Genomic DNA, 21,036 nt, shown 5'->3' with positions numbered 1-21,036 from the left:
TCTCTTTCCTGCCTCGCAGACGTTTGGGTGCCACCGCCGCTGCATCCAGTCTCTGACTCTTGTTTGTCTCTTTGACTCTTTCACTCCACAGAGACAACAAACAAACAGAGAGAGGGAGAAAAGAAGAAAATAAGTGGGCGCACCACAACAATGACTCGGTCCTGACTAAAACTGAATGGATTAGCCAATCTATTCTGAGCTCTAATGAGATTAGAGACATGGGTCGCGGCGGCGTGGTACCTTTCGTTGAGCTCCTCGGGGAACAGTTTCCCTGTCAGCACTCATCCAGACGTGGACATAGCGTTTTTGATAGTAAAGATGCCGCGCGTGCCAGGGGACAATAACAGACATTTGAATGCACGCTCACCTGTGCCGCTTTTGTGGCGCGCGGATTCCTAGAAGTAGAAGAAACAGTGGAAGTAGCTGGAGGAGCAGTGCTGGTGGTAGTAGTAGTAGTGGTAGTAGTAGTAAAGGAGGACAAAATGAAGTACCAGAAATATATCACGGTGATGCAGATGGCCATGGGAGTGACAGCCTCCAACAAAGACTGCCTCCCCACTAAGAGACAGCTGTGGTGAGTAGAGAGGAAGAGGAGGAGGTGCGCGTGAGGAGAGGATGGGAGCGTGTGTTGGTGTGTGCGTGGAAAAGAGTGGCAAAGGTAGTGTTGTCTTTTCGTGTGGAGAAATTTTGCTTTTGAAAATTAGCCACTTGGCTTTTGTTGTCATGAAAAGACCCCTCCACCCATCCAGATCTCCAACCTCCATCACCCCCCTTCCCCCACTTTTCGCCTGTGTCTTCGTGCGAAGTTGAAGCTGAGCAGCTGTTGGCGGAAGTCGGCTGCCTCCATCTCTTTTTGCCTCCAACAACTGTTAGATAGCAGACATGTAGCAAGGGAGGACAGGGTTTGTACAGATGCTTCCCCTCTTCTCTCTCTCTCTCTGTGTGTGTTGATCTTGTTTGTTATGATCCGCTGCTGAGGCTGAGTTTCACATGCAGCGGTCGGAGGAGCGGACAATTCAGAGCAGGTGTATTCACAACAACAATGCTGCCGATACAGTCCAAGCTTTGAAATGATTGTTAACAAGCCTCTGTGCTCACATCTATTTCTGTCATCTGATGTAGTAAAAAAAAAATGTCTGCTGATTTCTCCTCTCTCTTCACTTATTCATTAGCTGCATGCCGCCTGCGTTTAGATCACAATGTGATGCCAAGTGGTTGTATCCTGCCTTTCAGTGTTTCCACTTTGATATCAAAGTCTGGTTATCTAGACATTTTTCACCACGCCACATCCATCAAACTTAACTCTCTGCTTGGCTGCCAGCCTTATTTCACTTTTTGGCCATTGGAAACATCTGTAATAATAATCACCTTCTGTCCTTCATTGGTTGATTCCACTGGAGGGCTGCAACCAATGTTTGTTTTCGTTATCAATTAGTCTGATACAGTCTGATTTTTAGGGCTGATGTCAACACCGATATTAGGGAGTAAAAAAAAAATCCCATCCCATATATCTGGTGATATTCTTTTTTAAAATTTAAATTATGGGTAGACCCTTAAACACAGGACATTTTACAGTTTAACAGTTACATTTATTATATTATTTAGTCCAAAATGACATCAGTATGATGAAACAATAAACTTGGGAATTTGTATATGCAAGAAAACATTTTAAAAAAACACACAAATTTAACACAATTAAGCAATCTAACTCACCCAAATCTTTTCTGCATTTTGTCTTGTAAAGAAAACTCAGCACATATCACACAACATGCAGATATATCTGGTATAGCCTAATATCAGGCCCATAAAATCAACTGACCAATATATATCGGTCGAGCTCTAAATTAAACCGCTGATTATTTTTAGGCTAATGGTTGAATCATAATAAAAAAATGGTGAAAAAATGCACGTAGCTGATCAAGAATGCCTCCAGTTCAAGTTTCAGACTTATGTTGCATGCCATCTCTCCCATCTCTCTCTGTCCATTCATTTTCTATCATCCCTCCACTGTCGAATACCTAATAAACCATAAAATAAATCTGAACATCTTCATTTTACAACCTGATGAATTGATTTTTGAAATCTGCAACTATTCTGATAGTTGATAATCATTTGAGTCACTTTTAAGCAAAAACGCCAAACATTCAGACGTTCTAGTTTTTTCAGTGTGAGGATTTGCTGCTTTTCTTTGTCTTATGTAAAAAAAAAAAAAAAAAGTAGATATTTGGAGAATTTTGGACTGTTGGTCAGACAAAATATGTCACCTGGGCTTTAGAAATGTATGACTTACATTTTTCACTATTTTCTGACATTTTATAGACCAAAGGAGTAGTTGATCTATTGATTAATTAGCTGATACAAAACAGAAAAAATCAGCTTACATTTGGGAAGCTGGAAACAGAAAATATTTGGCATTACTGTACTATAAATCAGTCAACCCAACTGGCCAACCATTTTGTCCATTGTGTAAATGAGTTGATGTCAGTAACCTTAGATTTTGACAACATGACAGAGGCTGTTATGTCCTGTGTTATGATTACACTGTGGGTCACATTAAGGCAAACTGTGAGTCTATTCTGTTTGCTCATTGATATTATGAGCTTCATTAATAATAAATGAAAAATCCAAAAACAGCAGAGTAGTGTTCAGTCTAAATATAGGCGCTCATTATTCCTACAATGGGCACATTCAGTTCTTCTTCTTCTGTAATCCACATAGATAACATTAAGCGCGAGGTATAATCCTTTCAGATTGGCATTACTTTACAGTGAGAAGACAAACACTGGGTTATTGTACTGAATGTCGGAGCTGGTTCCTGAGGAGTTCATCCTATATATACGAACAAATTGTGTTATACCTTTGCATGCATGGTCGCCTGTAGTAACACACCTGACTGAATCAGAAGTCATCCCACAGAGGAAAAGGATTGGCTGTCCCCTCTTTGCTTGTGACTGCTGTCAAATGTGTCGCAAAGGACATCATGGTGCCTTGGTTTTGACACTTCTCCCTTAAGAGAGGCGCGGCGGTATGTCTGTGGCCATCACTTCATGGTGGGGGAAGGGGCACGGCCATTAAAACGGGATTACTGTATCGCCCCCGACAGCCACTTTAACGAAGGGAAGCTGAGCCAGCGTGTGCCTGCAGTGTGTGTTTCATGGAGTCACCTCATGCACTCACTTGCATGCCATAGTTGTATGAAGCATGAAGTCAGAGCTTGGAATAGGTAGACTTGCATGCACTCAAGTAACTCAGTTACCCAGCGAATACCCAGACTGAGGTGATACTAATCATAATCCAAGCTTACGCAAGTTGTTTGATAGTCAGGTTTATATCCAGATGTGTGGTACCTTTTAACCACAAAGCTAAACACAGGTCATGGGTATTTCCTTGCAGTTTTAAATCTTAGTTTAATGTCACCCCAGTTTTTATCCAAGGCACTGCTTTGCATGTGATTTGTGATGTGGCACATGCACAGAATCCAAACATCAAGACAACAAGAAACCGGAGCAGTTTAAAGCTATATACATGATAAGATACAATGACAATGCTATTCTAGATATTGTTGAATAAGGCTCTAGTTAACTAAGTTCAAAACTGAATATGGCTTCTTGTCCTCAAATGGATTTGGGTGCAGATGCCAGTATACTTTGGTGATCCCTCCAACCATGCAATAAGGTTGTGTTTAGAGTCAGGGTGCAGGAGATGATGCAGAAATAAATACTGAAGGTGAAATCCAAGACACTGCACAAGCTTTGGTAAGAGTTACAGTAAAAAAAATACAGGAGCAAGATGATATTTAGCAAAAAACACAAAGAGGGACGGTGTAGTTGTTCTTCGAACCAAACAGGGAGACAGACGGGAGACATTAATTTTATCTAGCAGCAGATGAGGAGTATAGATGAGGAGGTGGTTGTGCGCCAGATGGTTTTATGATCTTGCAAAACACTCGACCCCCCTCCCCCCTTGATTAAAAATCTATTCCCATCCATCCATCATGTGTGAAGAGTGGTTCAATGCATCGACAGTGCAATAAACTATCCCAAAATTAATTTGGTGTCACTGCATGACCAATATATTTAAAATGCTACATGTTTATGTGTTTAGCATTTTATACATGGGTGATGATGCAGGTCCAATTATAATTTGTTGTTTCTGTACATAAACATGATTACCTTCTTTTCATAACTAAGCTCAATAAAGTTAAAGTGCATATCCTGACCAGGTACTTTTCAAGATGTATTTAGTCAGTACATACATACTTTGTAGATCATCTGCAATCATTTTAGCATTTCTAGAAAGCTGAATTTACTGTATGCACTGCTACGATTTTCCCTGAAAACAACAATCTTGGTAGATCCTTGTGTATTTAGGGACTTACTGCCTTTCTCAGTAAGTCACCTTAGTGAGAAGGTACTAAGTCTTTGTCTTGCCTTGTCATGTCTTTGTCATAATTCGGCCATCTTGTCAGTGAAAAATCACCAGATTTAGTTAAGTTACAGTGTATAGCCAGATAAATCCATCATATTTAATTTCAGATTACCTGGTTGTGTTTTTAACTGTAATAATCTGAGTATTGTAACAATAGACTTTACTGTATATCTAGACTCAAGTCAATGCATAAAACAAGTTGTAATTATCCAAAACACACAGTCATCTTTAATAAACACGTCACTGTAATTAGCTTGAGATAAAACATAAATAATAATTAGCTGGATGACGTGTGTTTAAACTGGTCGTGGGTGTATCGTCCTGGATTGTGTGCCAGATGTCTCCTCTGTTCCCCTCCACAGTGGCAGCTCTGCCTGGTGTTCTCAGTCCACCTGCTTAATGATGCATAAAGTCAGCGTCCCTTCTCCCCCTCCCCAACACACACACACACACACGCAACAGCCCCTCTGCCCCCTGATTTGCCTGTCCACATGTCCTCCCTCCCAGCTCTTAAGAAAAACACACACATTCAACAACTCCTGTTTTACCCCCTCCACTCTTCTAGTTCCACTCATGGAGGCCATGATGCGTAATCTCACACAAACTGACAATGCGCATTAGTTACCTCAGCAGGAGCCCAAATCCATGGTGGGCCTGTCATGATAATCAGTACTCCTTTGAAAAGCATGCAAATACTTTTTTTCTCCTCCACTCTCTCGTCTCTCCTGATCTAAAGTCATATAGCCTGATCTTAAAACTATGAGTCATGATGTCAGGGCAGTCCTTATAGAGTATATATGTACAGGTGAACACATGTTTGTGTGTCTGTGCTTTTATTCAGTGCTTCTGTCCATTAGGAACTCGCATGTTCTTACTTTGGCAGAACGAATGTAATCTCCTCTCAGATGGTTTATGCCACTAAAGGGAACAGATTACACAGGGTTTATTGACTCATGGCTCACCCCTTTACCCCCACCCGCTCTCCTAGCATCCTGTGGGTGTGTGTTTATGTATTTGTTGGTGTGTTTGTGTGAGTGTATCTTTGTGTTTGTTTGGGTTAGTTATAGCTTTTCAGGTCCAATTTGATTGCAGATTAATTGTACTTTTCCCATAATATTCGCCCTGTTAAATGACTACAGTTGAATGTGGAAGTAGTCAAAGGTTTTCCATAAAGGTGTCCACATAGTCCTAGCATCCACAGGTAGGGTAGTGGGTGGTAAAATGTTGTAATTTCATTGGGGATTTAAGCTGCCAAAGAGATGGACATCTGTTCTATTCATCCCATCACCCAGCCTAATACTGAAGTAAGTTATCTATGTAAAACTTCATGAAAACATTTATATCCAGTGAGTAATCTAAAACATAAGTCAGTTTTGGTGAGATTTAGACTTGTTGCACAGTCAATAAACAGACACAATGCATGATTTCAAAAACATGTTTGATGTTTTGACATCAACACAGTTTCTGTCCAGTGCTGTTCAGTGTTGCCATAATTTACGGAGAAACCTAAATGCTCCCAAACAGGATCGAAATGATGACGAGGATGTTTCAGTTATTGATTCACGTTTGTTTTCACTGTACAGGGACGCTAGGCCAGCATGGTCGGGTAGACAGAAAACAACAGCGTAGAGGTTGACAAACACGTGCTGCCGAAGGTTTTTTGGATGCAAACTGCACTTTTCAATTTTTCTGCAGGTGTCAAGACACAAATTAGAAGTACTGAAACCTGTCAAGTATTAAAAGTTGGCAGCAAATGGATAGTAAGATTCATAGTCTTGTTGATTTATTATTGTTTACTTATTCTCTGATATTTCCTAATCAAAATTACAATTTTTACAAGTTTAGACTGTATTTTATCCAGCCATGTTTATCAGAATAAGAATCAGGTTTTTTGCCATTTAACATACAAGCATTATATACAACTGTTATTATGGTATTGAAAAGAAATGTACCTAATTATTACGACTTGGTGCAAATGTACTGCTGCTCTATTGAAGATGTTATGTTCTTACTCTCCTAATAGTAAAGATCTGTGCTGCTGATCTAAAACTCACTGGCTGTATCCTCGTTGAGTCTGACTGCAGTTCTTAGACACAGCAGGTCTGGATTTGTGTAATGTCGAGCCTCACTAAGGGTTTGGTAATGGCCGCTTAAAGAGCCTGTTGGCGGCAGTGATGGTAACAGAGGCCTATCAGAGACTCATCGTCTCCAGTCAGAGTCCAGAGTCAGACGCGGAGCAGCAATGACTTTTAGAATCTGTGAGTCACACGTTCTCGGCCTCTGGTGACTCCTGACTGTCACGATGGCTCACAGGGGGCTGACAAGATGGAATCCATCACTGCCGTCCTGCAAATAGAGAAGGACACAGCAGAGGGGATCCACTGTTGTCTGACAGAGATCCCAAAGTATTTTCACTTCCTTCCCCCTGTTCGGCAGATTTATATTGTGTTACATATTAATATGATGTAACATTATTATCTTCTAGTGAAGGTCTGGAAAAGGGTCTGATACTGTAAGTGAAATACAGTTGGTTGATGTGTGTCTCTGCACACTGAGGCACCCTGACATTAGTGTTTATTGTCATATTCAAACCAATGAATATGACGTGTTTATTACCACTAACACTTCTTCCTGTGGTTGTTGATATTTATATACAGTAAATGTATGAAATGTGGGATCATGTATGATATACAGAGTGGGTATGGCAGCATCTCAGGCTACTTTCTACTTTAGCTCAACTCGTCTTCTCAGCAGAGTTTTAACTTGCCCTGAAGTTGACTTTGTACTGATGTCTGGGAGCAGCCATGTTTTTGGAAACCAGCCGTTGACCTGCCTGTCACCCTCCTCTCTGCAGGAGTGAGACAGCGCTCGGACATGAGCGTTGTCCCGCCTTGTTTGATACATGTCTATATGCCTAATCTGGTCTGTCCATCTGCCAGGCGTGTCTGGCCTAATCAGAGTCTTGATCTGGCCACAGATTTTCAGTCCTCGTCTGTCCAGGTGGCTTTAAAAGGGCTTATAGCCTGCAACTAGTAAATAAAAATACTTTGATATATTTGCTTTTTTCTTTTCTTTCTTCACAGATGTTTACAGGGACTTTTTTTAGCCAGCCAACATATTAGTCATTTGCTTTACTCTTCTTTTTGGGGGGGTGTCACTGACGTTATCTAGATCAAGTAGGATGTGTCATGCACCTCTTGTCACCACTTGTCCCCTGAAGTATGAAGGGGAAGGTGCCCGTGAGCAGAACGATGCATGTTCATCGACTGCCATCACTTCCAGCTAAACAGTCAGGCATTATGAAGCAGTCAGGATGACCTCTGAGCCATATGCTGACAATGTCCCTCTGTCCTTTGTCCCTTTGCATTATAGTCTTCCTCCTTTTGTCTCTTGGCTCCTTTTTCTCCACTTCTGCCTCTCAGCCTCAAGCTCCGTCATGCTTTGTTCACCTGTCCCCTTTAGTTTCTGCTTCTATGTCTTTCCACTCTAACTTTTATTTCTTCCACCTGTGCAGTGGCCGTGGTAAGTATGTGAGTTTATATGGAAATAGAACAAATGACTGACATGCTGGCTGGACAAAAGCTTCTTTGAAAAGGTCTGAGAATAGAAAAAGGGATGAGGAAGAGTCAGTGGAGCTATTTTAGATGCACCACTGTCACCCGATGGGAAGGCAATCTCAAGATCAAAAGGCATCCCATCAGAACGTTTAACATTTTGGTCGGAGCACAGTCCGTTAAGAGGAGACATTTTTCTCCAGTGAGAGCCACCTGGGCAGGGGAGGACATGAAATCTGTGCTGGGATCATGTCTCTGCTGCGGGTGTGTGTGTGCCTGGGAGGCTTGCTGCTTTGGTAGAAGTGTCAGGATGGGGATGAAACACACCTGCCTTTGTCCCTGTAGTCCTCACTAAGCGGAACCTATTGTGCTGCAAAGTGCTCTTCATCTCAAGATCTGTCATAACATAATACCTCTGAGGTAGCAGGACTATGTACCCTGGTAGCCCCTCAACCATCTAACACTCATAGAACAGGGTGGTTAAACTGAAGGTTTGTTCTTGACCATGAAAACAGTATTTTCACAAAATCTCCCTATGCCAAGGTCCTCAAGGGGAACTGGTGTTTTTCAACCTGGATTTCAACCTGATTTCTCCAGGTTTTGGTCGAGTAGATAGTGAGAGCTCCGCAACCTGCATCCACGAAATGGGCTAAATTGTAATCTTTGTGGGCAAATTATGCAATATTCAAAATACATCCATTACAATTTGGAATTCATAAAACAAATACCATTAAAATCAACTGGTTACTGTGGTTGCAGTGGCTGTTTTAGGGTCATATAACCTGACTTTCATTTTCAGAAATGAGCACTAAGAACAGAAGTTGTGTTCATAAACAGCATTCCTGTCAGCCTCTGTTCCTACAGTTTCCTCAGTGAGCACTGTATTTGTTTATATATTTGTTTATTTTCCTTTAAAATAATAGAAATTTGAAAATCTACACTCCTATGACAACTGGGCAAACTGCTGATGAAGTTCATTTGATATGACTGAAACCTCCAGAACGGCTTTTAACAACTAACTGCTTTCTCATTCATGTATTTACTTGATCTGCTGTAATTGTATCATATTTTCATTTCTACCTATATATATACATAATTGAAGATTGCTTTTCTGTTGATTTGCATTTCTCAGTCAATCAACAAATGATTTTTTTTCTAAAATTAGACGATAATGTTTACACATTGCTTGGGATTCTGGGATGAGGTAATCTGTAAAGCTTTGCCAATGACCTCTTAAATCCTGGGCAGGGAGATTCTCTATTTTGGGCTGAAGCCTCATCTAATATTCATAAACTTCACCTCTCACTGGAGACAGTGTCTAATGTGTCTTGTTATTGCTTTATTTTAGTGCCGTAAGATCCCAGCATTGTCTGTTGTTTGCATGAAGGGGTCACTTTGGGTACGCATTGTGAGCGAGTGCACTTCAGCCTGTTTGTGAATTTCTCCATATTTCTCCAGAGGCAGTGAAAAGTTAAACTAACTTCTGTCTGCAGCCAGACTGTGTCTAATCTACTGGCTTGCATGCCTCAATATATTTCCCTAAAATTCTGCAACATCACAGATAATAAATCATTTAGAGGCAGAAAGCAGAAAGTGAGCAGTCATGGTTATATTTTTATCCTGATGTTTATACTGGCTGTAGACCAGAATAAAAAAAATATGGACTAACTTCTTCTAAGGGTTTTGTTGAATCAGTTACTCTTTACTCACCTCAGTTACTCACGATCCATACTAGTGCACTCGTATCTACGTCATCTTTACTGTGTCATAGCAACAAAAAAAGAAACACTGATGTATGAAATCTTTGAGACAAATAGTCCATGTCTGTTTGTTTCTCTGTCCACCTGCTTCTCTTCAATGATGTTATCCATTAGTATAGGATAAACATCGTAAACTGCCCTTCGTAAGTCACACAGACACAGTGCATGTCAGCACTCCTCATTCTTAGAAACAGTGCTGTTAAAACCTGCAGAGCTTCATAAGCTGCTGCTGGATGTGTGAATGGAATCCCGTTGTAAAAGCAACACTGGGATTACAGTGACAGATTCTGTGTTTGGTGTCGTGTGGGCGTTGTGCACAGGTCACGGTAGAGGACAGGGATTGAGAGGCTCTGCTTACTGTCTGCATGAGCAATTGTACTTATGTATATTAGAAAATTGTAATTTTTAAAAAAACTGTTGTCTAGACTGTCTGACTGTTAAGAGGTTTGTTCATCTGGGTTTATTGACAGATGCAGAGCAGTAAACTACTTTTTTTATTTTTCATTTGAATGACAGGTAATGTTTAAATGAATTGAAGGGAAATTTAGTGAAGACATTCATGATCCCCAGAGGATGATTACTAACAGCTTTGATGATCCCCTTCTGGTGGTGTTGTTGCACAGAGTTTGAAAGTATTCTGTAATCTGTAATCTGTCAACAAACAAATCTTAGCTCTGTTTTATTGAGTATATGAAGAGTAGTCAAGCAAGTTTCTAAAGGCAGGTAGAAAGTCTTTACCGTACATGCTGTGACAATACTTGAACAAGTGATTAACTGCAGGTAGTCAGCATTATTGTATTGTAGTAACGTCACTGAAGCACACTGCCTTCCAAGTGTCAATTTATTGACCACGTGAAGCAGCAGAGAAGCCTTTTAACATACAGCATGTCAAGAAATAAAGGACACAACGTTTAAAATCTGCATTCTCTGTATCGGTAGACATGGCAGATACTAACCCAGAACCAGGGCCAGCATCCATTTATCCTGCTAACTCTGTCCGAATTACCAATATCTGAGTGTGGTTTTATGGACCAACAGTAATCAGTAGGTTGCAAGGTGTTGTTGCAAGTGGCTAAATTCAATTTATCGTGGCTGAAAACAGGAAAAATAAACCAACCTTGAATATATGTATTATACATTCAGTGTTGTGTTCAAATCTCTATATAAACATGCCTTTGGGAGTGGATAGTATGGAGCAACTATACATGCATGTTGAATATGCCACATCTATAGTTTTTATATACTGGGGTTTCAACCTTTTGGTGACTGAACTAAAAGTCCTTTCAGCCTGGTAAAAACCTGTGAATGTGTTCCAGCCTTCTGCATACCCAGAGGGACTGACAGGCTGTCAGTAGGTCATGTCATGTATCATCATTTTTAACACTCTCTAATACTTTTATACAAGCTTTTGAACTGTCTGATGACTTGTCATTATGATACATCTCAAGTACAAAAAGGAATCCATTGTCTCTTTCAAAGGTTTCATGCTACGAACTATGAATGCACTGTCGAGCTGAGCTAGCTATAATGATTATTTATTTAAAAACTAAAAATAAAGATATTTGATTTATAGTCATGTAAAAGTGAGAAAAACATAAAATGTTTGACATTTTTGCTTGAAAAGTGACCCAGAAAGGTTCATCGATAATCAGAATAGCTGAATTCATCTGTCATAGAAGAGAAATATGCATTTCCATCTCAAAATGTTTCCCTTTTCGAGAAACTTGTTTTGTGTTTTATTAGCTTTTTTAAAACACGGTGTTGCAAACTGACTGAACTAGAATGAGCGGTAATTTTTACAGGTCATTCACCTCATGTTACCTTGGAAATCCCCTCTCTTTGCAGCCATGCATGTAAGAAGCAAAGCAGCTTCATTGTGGCTTAATAATAGAAGACAAGTGGATGCTCCATACCTAGTCTCCATCTGCAGGCTACCCGCTGACATTCAGCCCAATTATTCACACTTGCTTGAATGCCACTACAGCCAACAGGAGAGGATGTCCTTTATAAAGTAAAGACAGCATAAGGAAAGTTATGTCACTTGATCCTGCAGGCATCTTTACGTTTTCCTTCAGATATGCAGCAAGGCCTGTTAGCTTTATGTCCAGCGTGGCTTGCTCTTGTGAGAAAATGGGGTAATTGTGAATTGTTTGGTGTTTAATAGACATCAACTTGTTGAGCCCACAAGATTTTCAACATTCAAGAGCACAGTCAAGACTTTAAGACATACCCAGAAGTCTCAGATTCGTTTGTACTATCAATTAAAGCTGGCGATGCTGTGAAATTAAACTGTCTAGGCTGCACTCTGCTCATGAAAGCTTAAAGTTAAATGTACTGTTGCATTCAGGTGACACACAGTACATTTATATGCAGTAACTGACTAAACAAGCTGAAAACGCAACCTAGACATAATATCACATCACAATATTGTAGCAAACTAATGTCATGTCAAGCATGAAGAAACCTTGTTTCATAGAAATGGGTAACCAGGTTTTACAAGTGTAGGGAAAGTGTGGCTGTGGCATAAAACAAAGATCTAAGATGTTCAATCACTGAGAATCATGAATTATTCTGCTGGCGCCTGCATCATTTATAATCATGTTTGTTTCTTTGTCTTCTCTGTTGCAGGGTGACCCCCCAAGATGGAGAAACATCCCCCTCAGGTGCTCCCGGGTGTTCAGATGAGCCTACAGGTGCTTTAGGTGGCGCTGGTGCTATGGCAATGCCTGCCACCTCCACCCTCTCGTTGCCCATGAGCCAGGGTAAACCCTCTCTGCGTCGCATCAAAGGCCGCATTCACCGCAGCAAGAGCCTGGACAGCATGGACCTGCTCGACTCCAATGTAAGGCTCACACACATAGGTGCATGACGCTAAGGCAGCAACTAATGATTATTTTAATATCAATTAATCAGCTTGGTATTTTTAAGATTTGTAGTTTTGGTCTATAAAATGTCCGAAAATAGAGAGATCTCTCTTATAACTTCCAACAACACTTCAAGCAGACTTCTTTAAATATTTTGTTTTACTCAACCAAAAGTCCAAAACCCAAATATGTTCTGTGCACTGCCCTGTATGTCAAAGAAAAGCATTCAGTAATTGAAATTTGAGAGACTGGTCCAGCAAATGTTCAAACAACTATTCGACTATCAAAATCTGTACTTTTTCTTTGGAGTTTGTGTGTTGTCTCATGACTGAGACAGAGAGATGTTGAAAGAACACATTTTTCGATTAATTAAACCCACAGATTTAAACTATTAACAATCAGGAACTGGCTCCTTATCTGTAAACAGCATTGTTTTGTTCCAACAATATTTGATAGTCCTGCATTAAATATAAGCTTTGATTGCATTTACTACGTTACAGTCACTGAATAAATATCAGAGTATACCAGACTGATTTTTTTCTCCCAATGGTTTCATTCAGATTTAACATAGGCTGCAGCACTAATGGGCACACGCACACATGAAGACACAGGACGACTCTGCTTAGGCAATATTCTTTGATTTTCAGATGAGCACAGTTTAACATATTCCATATGTCTCTCTCTCTGTGACTGCTTTATTCTCATGAAAAGTATTAATCTGATAAATGATTGGCTAAGCTGCTTGGACCTAAAAACCCTGACTAACTCTGGGATTGTCCATTGAGCTGAGGACTGCGTTTGGCCCACTGTCTCCAGCGGTCAACTCATGCGTACTTGTCTTTGTGTGCTTGTGTGCGTACCTGTGTGTGTGTGTGTGTGTGTGTGTGTGTGTTTATGAGCGATGTGGCTTCTGGGAAAGCATCCAACGGTTTATGATGTAAAAGCATGCCAACCTGCTACTAATGCATGCTTGGTAGGGCTGTCTTTTTTGTGGCATGAGACCACAGTGGACACACAGACAGATAAATCTCTCTCCTGCACAGCACTACTAGAGATAGAGATATTCTATCTCCCCTGACTACTTTCTTTATGTTTTGACCCTCTGTAGATGTCTCCTTTAATAAATGTTAACAGCGTGATGTTTCCTCATCTGCCCCCATTCTTCCTCTTCATGTCAACAGTCTGCAGTGTGTATTTGTGTGTATGTGTGTACTCATTGGCTGTTCAGTATTTGAGCTGGCCTTAATTGGGAGCTGCCTGGTGTGCCTGCCTGTGTAAGGAGTCATTTCTCTTCCCCTCCACAGCGGCCTGCCTGTCATCAGATCAGGAGTCGTCATGATTACGTTTAAGAGAGGCAACATTTGCAGTTCACACAAGTAAATCTATTATTTATGTGATGTAGGGTTGGAAATGGATAGAGGAAGTTGCAGGATGGGGAGGGTGACAGTCAGGGACGTGTTCAGAGATGACACAGCACAGCATCGACAACCTACACATCTGCTTGACCGAGTTTGTCAGTTTGATTGACTGCTGGCATGGAGTTTCCTGTCAGTTTCTAATTTTGAGACTGAGACGAAAATATCTCATAGATTTTTTAAAACAACCTTGAGTGCTCCGATGCATAATACTTGGCAGTGATCTGTCTGGCCTGAGTCAGAGTTTTTGTTGTTGTTGTTGTTGTTATCTTTACAGGCGTGAGTGAAGTAAGAGCAGAGGTGGGTTGTAGTTGAGCTGTAGAGACAGATGGTAAATGAAAGTTAGATGTGACTTTGCTGATATGTCATCTACAAAAATCAACCTTGTTGAAGTCGTGGTACACTTTAGGTTGAGTGGGAGATGAGTTGTCCAACTATAGCAACCCTGTTACCAGGGTAAAAATATGTCATATTCATTGGCAGTATATATGTATATGCGGCATATGCATGAACTTAATTAGTTTCTACTTTTTTTATAATCAGGTAAAATAATGCAGTTGTTTGTTTGCTTGTCGTTTTTCAAAGCAGTTACTTAAACAAAAGTCAAAGACTTTTAAGTTAACTTAGTTTTATGAGGAAAACATCATCAGTCTTGCACACATTTCTGAATATGTTATTGTAGGAGTATATTGTATTTGACATGGTGATAATTACAAGTTGCTGTTGCGTCACATATAACTATGTTACTGTCACTGTTAATGATACTGGCGAGTACAGGCAGTTTATTGTAGCTTGACAGACTGGCAGGTCTTCACAGTGAGGAGCTCCTCTGCTGCAGATGCCACATTGCCAGCTGCCTGAAAGAAAACTAAGCACCAACTGTCTTTTCACTATGATACAATGATGATGTAGCAAAACCCAGAACAAGAAGCCGCTTCCAGTGACAATCCCTGGCCACATCTGGCCACACTTTTTATACCGAAAAACAGTCTTTGCTGTGCCTCCTGAAAAACACAGAGATCTCAGCTTTTAAGTTGCACACACTGTAGATAAAAATGTTGTTTGCAAATGTTAGCTATGTTGATTTTTCATACAGAACATTAATTTTTGATGTAACGATAATGACACAAACTTTTCTTGGTGTGTGACTTAGGAAGCAGTTAACCAACATAATGCAACGTTACTGACATATCTGCAGTGATGAATGTTAAAAAAGTGACTTGTAGGGGTGTCGGTCGGCTCAGTTGGTGGAACATCTGCCCCATGTGCGAAGTCTTGCCACAGTGGCCCGGCGTTCGGCTCTGACCTGCGGCCCTGTGCTGCATGTCATTCCCCATTCCTCTCTCCCCACATTCCTGTCACCCTTCAGCTGTCTCTGTCAAAAATAAAGCTTGAAAAAAATTATCTTAAAAAAAAAAAAACTTGTACTTTGAGTAATTTATTAACCAGGTGCTTTTTTTACTTGAGTAATTGTACTTTTACTTGAGTATAGATTATATTTCTCTCTGTTGTTCACACTCATTGTCTGTACACATTATTTCAAACATAAAATGTGTACAGAGTGATGTTTCTTCCCACATTGGCTGTGTGTAAATCTCTGCACAGACTCCGGCATGCAGAAAGCAAATATACATATCTCAACAGAAATTCTGACAATGAAAAATTCCGTTGTAAAAAAAAAAAAAAAAAGTGAGTATTCATTTCTAGAAATGAAATATATATATTTTTTTATATGTGTTCAAGCTTGAATAATTATGGAAATGTATCCTATCACTTCTGTATTTGTTTTCACCTCCTGAACAAGCCTTGCTTTTCTTTATCTGTCAGCAACTGAATCACAAACTGATATGAATACTGTGGAAAATATTTCATCATCACTGTTGACAAGCTGTCAGAGCCATATTGATGCTTCTTAGACCATCCAACACAGCCTCAAGAGAACCTGTGAAATCCTTCTGAAGTAAACCTCCTTACAGTCTTAAACGTGATATGGCACCAGTACAATGGTGTCAGTGGTTCTCAATGTGTGCACAACATGTCTTCTACAATATTTAGCTGAGTTCCAAGTTTGCATGTGCCTCTCAAGCATTGATTCTCAATTAGGCCCCCTCTTTTCCATCGAGAATATTGAAGATGCAGGCTAAAAACAGACTCAGTATCTATTTCATCTCACCGAGCTCTCACTACATGTAATGGTATCGGATGCTCAAGGCATATTACACAAATACATTAGCTTTCATTCTGTTACGCTGCTGTGGACCATCACAAGATGTCCATGAGTGTAAGACTGAAGCATGAATAATAGATGAAAGAAATGATCTACTTCATAATGCAGTGTTTTCTTTCTTTCACTTGCAGCTATTTTTGTGCGATAAAGAAACAACAGGCTGGGGAGAAGAGAATCTGAGTAGTCTGTGGTTAAACTGAGTGAACTCACGTGGGGTTTTTAGCTATTTTTTATTCAATTCAGACCAATGCCTCCTCTATTTGTCTTTTAATGCAAAGTAGCTGCCAATGTGTACTGGAGCAAAGAATTGATTCCTTACAACAATGTCATTGGGTAGTCGATGTGTGTGTGGGAGTGTGCATAGGTCTTGCTGTGAAGTGTGACCTGATATCCTGAGTCCTTGAGCTCAAAGTACACACTGTTTTGGTGAGATGTGGCCCAGCTCTGCTTTGATGGCTGGGCTTTGGTTTGATTCTCAAGGCGCTGTGGCCTTAATTTCCAGTTTTCAAACTTAAATAACACAATAGGTTATTTGTCAGTACCTTAAAAAGACCTGTTTTACTGTTACAACAATTCAGATGTGCCACCTCTATGTTTAAGGTTTGATTAAACTCATGTAGCTAATACCCGTTTGTTAAAGACACAGTGAAATGAAAAATGCATTTTCCAAGTTCTAATTCTGCATTTCTGTTTCAATAATTCATTTATCTCTCCTTACATACTAAATGTAGAGCACTTCTCTCTTCCCATGAAGTGTTAAAGTATTTTTAGGGTAGGCTCATGGATTTATCCAATCAAATGAGATTTGTGGCAACTAGCAAATCCCACTCATCATATTAAACCCCACTCGAACGTTAGCTCGCGGAATGTCATCATAATTTCCAAATGATGTGGTTTCCCTGCAGCTCTGTAACACTCTATATTCAATGAATCACGCCCCTTTTTGTGCTGTCCGATGCTGCAGTTTCACAGTGTAACGTCTCTTCATCGTGCTTAATAAGTATTATGCCTGTGCTGTTAAATTCTTTTTAAACTCTAATTAAGTCGTCATTCTCACAAACTCTAGAGGTCGCTTCTTAAACATAAACATCCTCTAAAGCATTTAACCAAGCAGCTGATGCTGATGATTTCACAGAGTGCTCAGTCTTACTTGCTGTGATCACAAACTAAAAGTCTGGCTCCATGCCTGAACTGCCAGGCCAACTCAGTCAGCTCATATAAGCAGATCACGTATCTTGGATGTTAACTTGGCATACTTTGCACAACAGTACTGTAGTGTAAATGGCGGTTACTTGTCAGTTTCAAAACAAACAAACTCTTTGGTTTTGCATTTGTTATTATTTATTTATTACACACAGGTGGATGCATGGAGTAACAGTCTACTTGAATATACCACATAAGCATATTTAAGGACTGTATTACATCATGCCATAATCACAACTGCAAAATGTGTCTCTTACGTGGTCCACAGGCCATCCTGCCCCTCAACAACTTACTCCACCACCCCATTAAATACAAAGCTAACAAAACAAATATAATATGGAGATTATTTCACACACAGACTTATACATACTCACAGACGTGCATGCCCAAAAGCACTAATAGTAATCTACACACCTCACACTCATACACATATAGTGCACATCTATGTATTTAGAGTGTGTGTGTAGAAAGAAAACCCCATAAGTAACCCTTTCTGCATGCCGCAGGCATACCTACATTGCAAAAAAACAGAAAGCCCCAGTATAAACATAGGTCAGCAGTGTCTGCATACTCTGTACAATACACACGTTACATGTTACATGTTATTCCCAACAGCAGTACCAGTAAGTGAAGAAAGAATGAAATTGAGATAAAGATAAGAGGAAACAAAGAAATAAGTCCTATATACTTCTTCGACAGAAATTTTAACAAAAATAAGCATAAACAAAAACTGCTTCTGCTAATTGTTCTTCACACCAGAAGAATGGACCTCTGTAAGATAAAATCTTTACTGTTTAACTGGTAGTTTATGCAGATAAGTGGTGTTGCTCCTCGTTCATTTGAATTCAGTTGTGCATAGAAACATTCTATAATAAACAAAGGAGAAAAATCGAAGCATAGAGCTTAACCTCTGGCATTTTGGAGCAAATAGTTTGACTGTCAATTTAAAGAAAAAACTTTCTTGTAAAATACCAAAGGTGGAAATGTGGAATGTTCCTTTTTCTAAGCTGAGTAGCATTTGCTGCACTTATTTCCACACCCAACCTCCAGAATTTTTTGCTGCGGATGCTGAACATGCTTCATCATGTACTTTGTGATGAGGCATACCTCTAAGTTCTGGTGGGTGAAGAGCAGATATGGCAAACACACAAACACTGACTGACAGAGAGAGTGGCAACGAGAGATTACAAAACAGAGTGATAAATGTGAGGGAGGAGTGGAGGTTATGACATGTATGGGTCGTATGAAAGATGAGGGAATGGTTTGACAGCAGGGTCCAGGATGTTCCGATTAGATGAATATATTTTCTCAGGATAGACAGGAGGCTCCACAGACACCTTATAACTCATTCTCTTCATCCCTTGTTCTCAAGGCACAACAGGACAAAATTGCATTCCACATACAAGTCATTTATCTTACCTGAGATGAAACAGACCGCTGAAAATTTGTCTGTACCTTTGCATGTGGTGTGTGTGTCTGTGTGTATGAGGAAGTCAGTATTACTATTTGATGCCTACCTATTTTGATAGAGAGTGTGCTTGAATATGCTTGTGTCTGTGTGTTTCATGTGAACTTTTAAAGCAGGTTGGCGTCTTGTTCTGCACACACACGCACACACACACACACACACACACTGGCAGCAAGGCTGTGGATATGATGTCTGCAGATATATGATGCAATAAAGAGAAAGCGGCGCATGAAGTCACCAGGCAACATCTGACTGAGACCACAGCTCTGCTCTGTCTTTACCAGTGTCTTGAGGGGAAACACTAATACATTTATTATTGACAATGATACACAAATCAAAAGACAGGCATGTTGTGGATGATAAGATATGTATGTACATTGTCAGTATTGATTTAATAACCATGTCAGTTCCTGTGTTGAACATAATAAAAGTAAATAAACATCAACGTGAGACAAAAGAGGGAACTGTCAATACGAATTATATATGTAATGGTGAGTGGGTGTGTGATGAAGTGGGGGGTTGCATCTGTATACAATAGCTAATAAATTATAACGGAGTCATTTTTATTTTCTCTGCATGATATGTCATAGGAAGCAGAAATACTGTTAGTATTATGTAAGGGGCATGTATAACATACGTATGTGAAAGCATGTTAAAATCTAAAATTAAAATATTAATACTCTTGCATTGTATTTGTCTGGAACCTACATTGCTAAGGGCAAACAGAAGGACCTTGCTGATCTCTGGAAACTTGTTTACATTCCTCTGTGTACTTTTCACTTGTCAGTTTACGTCACTTTTGAGGACTGTGGGTTCACGCCTGCTATGCAGGACAGCATCTCATTAATTGCTTTCACCATTAACTTGCAGCAAATCTATAGGCCGTCTCTTTCAGTGTCCCTATGGCTTTGATTTTAATCGCAGTGATTCATTAGCTGTTTAAAGACATGGAGCGCTCTGCATAATGACATGCTCCCTGCCCCTCATGCTAGTTCATCCCGCGGCACCATGCATCTGTAATGTCAGGCAGGAAGGGCAGGCAGGATCAATGTTGGTTCTATAGATAGATGAGCCAATGATCTATGACATCCACATCAGCAGCCTGTAAGTGAGAAGGCCCTATTTTACACAGGGTCATATGGAACACTTCATATGAAATTAAATTGAATTAATCAATCACTCTTGGTTTATCGTGTGTGTGTGTGTGTGCTGTGCGCATGAGATCTTGACTTAAGGGCTGCCTGTCCGCATACATTGCAGGAAGTGTGTCTTCATATTAGTGTGTCCGGTGGTCTGCTGTCCTCTGCATGATATTGATTGGTCGCATTAGGGAGTCTGCAGGTCAGCATTTCTCAGACAGGGAAAGAAGAAGAGCAGGGTGGAGGAGGGCAGAGAGGAGGCATGGAAGAAGTACTAGACGGCACGAGGAGATAGGATGAGTAAAGATGGAACGGGAACAACAAGGGGAGATGGAAGGGGGGAAAATTAATTAAAGAGAGAAGAATGATGGGAGTGTTTGAAGAAAAGTATCAGTATTGGTGTTGTTTGTTGCTCACATGGCTACAAGCTAAGCCCTCTGCCTGCCCTGTAGTGCTACAGCTAGTTAAAGATGACCTATTGTTCTCGCCTTCATGCTCTTTGGTTTATGTGTTTTCTTTACAGTACTATACTAATACTAATTTTACTCACTACCACGTGGGTAACTGTCAGTATTGCATAAATAACATTAATCACCGTTCTTGCCCTGCGATGTTTACTTAATCAAACAGTGGAATTAATTTTATTGATCAAATCAGACCAACTGACCCGACAGCGTTCTCACATGCCTCGCGTTTCTTTCCCAGTGTTATGTTTTGGTTCAGCTCACTGTTCAAGGTGCTTGTGCCAGATAAGCTTTATTTTAGTTACACTAACATGCTTTTATTAGACATTAAGCTGTTTTCAGCCTCAGTGATTGACAGCGTTTCCTCGGTGACCTTCAGAAGCTCTGGTGCTTTGATGTAATTTTAGGTTTGCTTTCACATCCATCCCTGCTTTGGTCTCAGCTCCATTTCCAGCACAGGTCTCAGTGCTGAAATGTTTCGCTTGAATAATTTAAAACACTTAAAAGCAATTAC

At 40.2% G+C, this 21,036-nt stretch overlaps 1 protein-coding gene across 10 annotated transcripts in view; it reads left to right on the top strand.

Moving 5' to 3' along the window:
* Positions 1-21,036, top strand: part of tjp1a (tight junction protein 1a) — a 109,254-nt gene that overhangs the window by 20,380 nt on the left and 67,838 nt on the right. For 8 of the 10 annotated variants that reach the window (XM_027280998.1, XM_019260743.2, XM_010731239.3 and 5 more), the window contains exons 1-2: positions 345-574; positions 12,371-12,584. In XM_027280998.1, the coding sequence (XP_027136799.1) occupies positions 483-574; positions 12,371-12,584 (306 nt within the window). In that variant the 5' untranslated portion in view covers positions 345-482. Of the gene's footprint in view, positions 1-344; positions 575-12,370; positions 12,585-21,036 lie in introns of those variants that run through there. The other 2 variants (XM_019260744.2, XM_027280997.1) reach the window with 2 other exon arrangements.

The sequence above is a fragment of the Larimichthys crocea genome, chromosome VIII (genome assembly GCF_000972845.2).
Source record: "Larimichthys crocea isolate SSNF chromosome VIII, L_crocea_2.0, whole genome shotgun sequence".
Classification (NCBI taxonomy): Eukaryota; Metazoa; Chordata; class Actinopteri; family Sciaenidae; genus Larimichthys; species Larimichthys crocea.
Note: the sequence above shows the minus strand (reverse complement) of the source record. Positions and strands in the feature narration are given on the sequence as shown.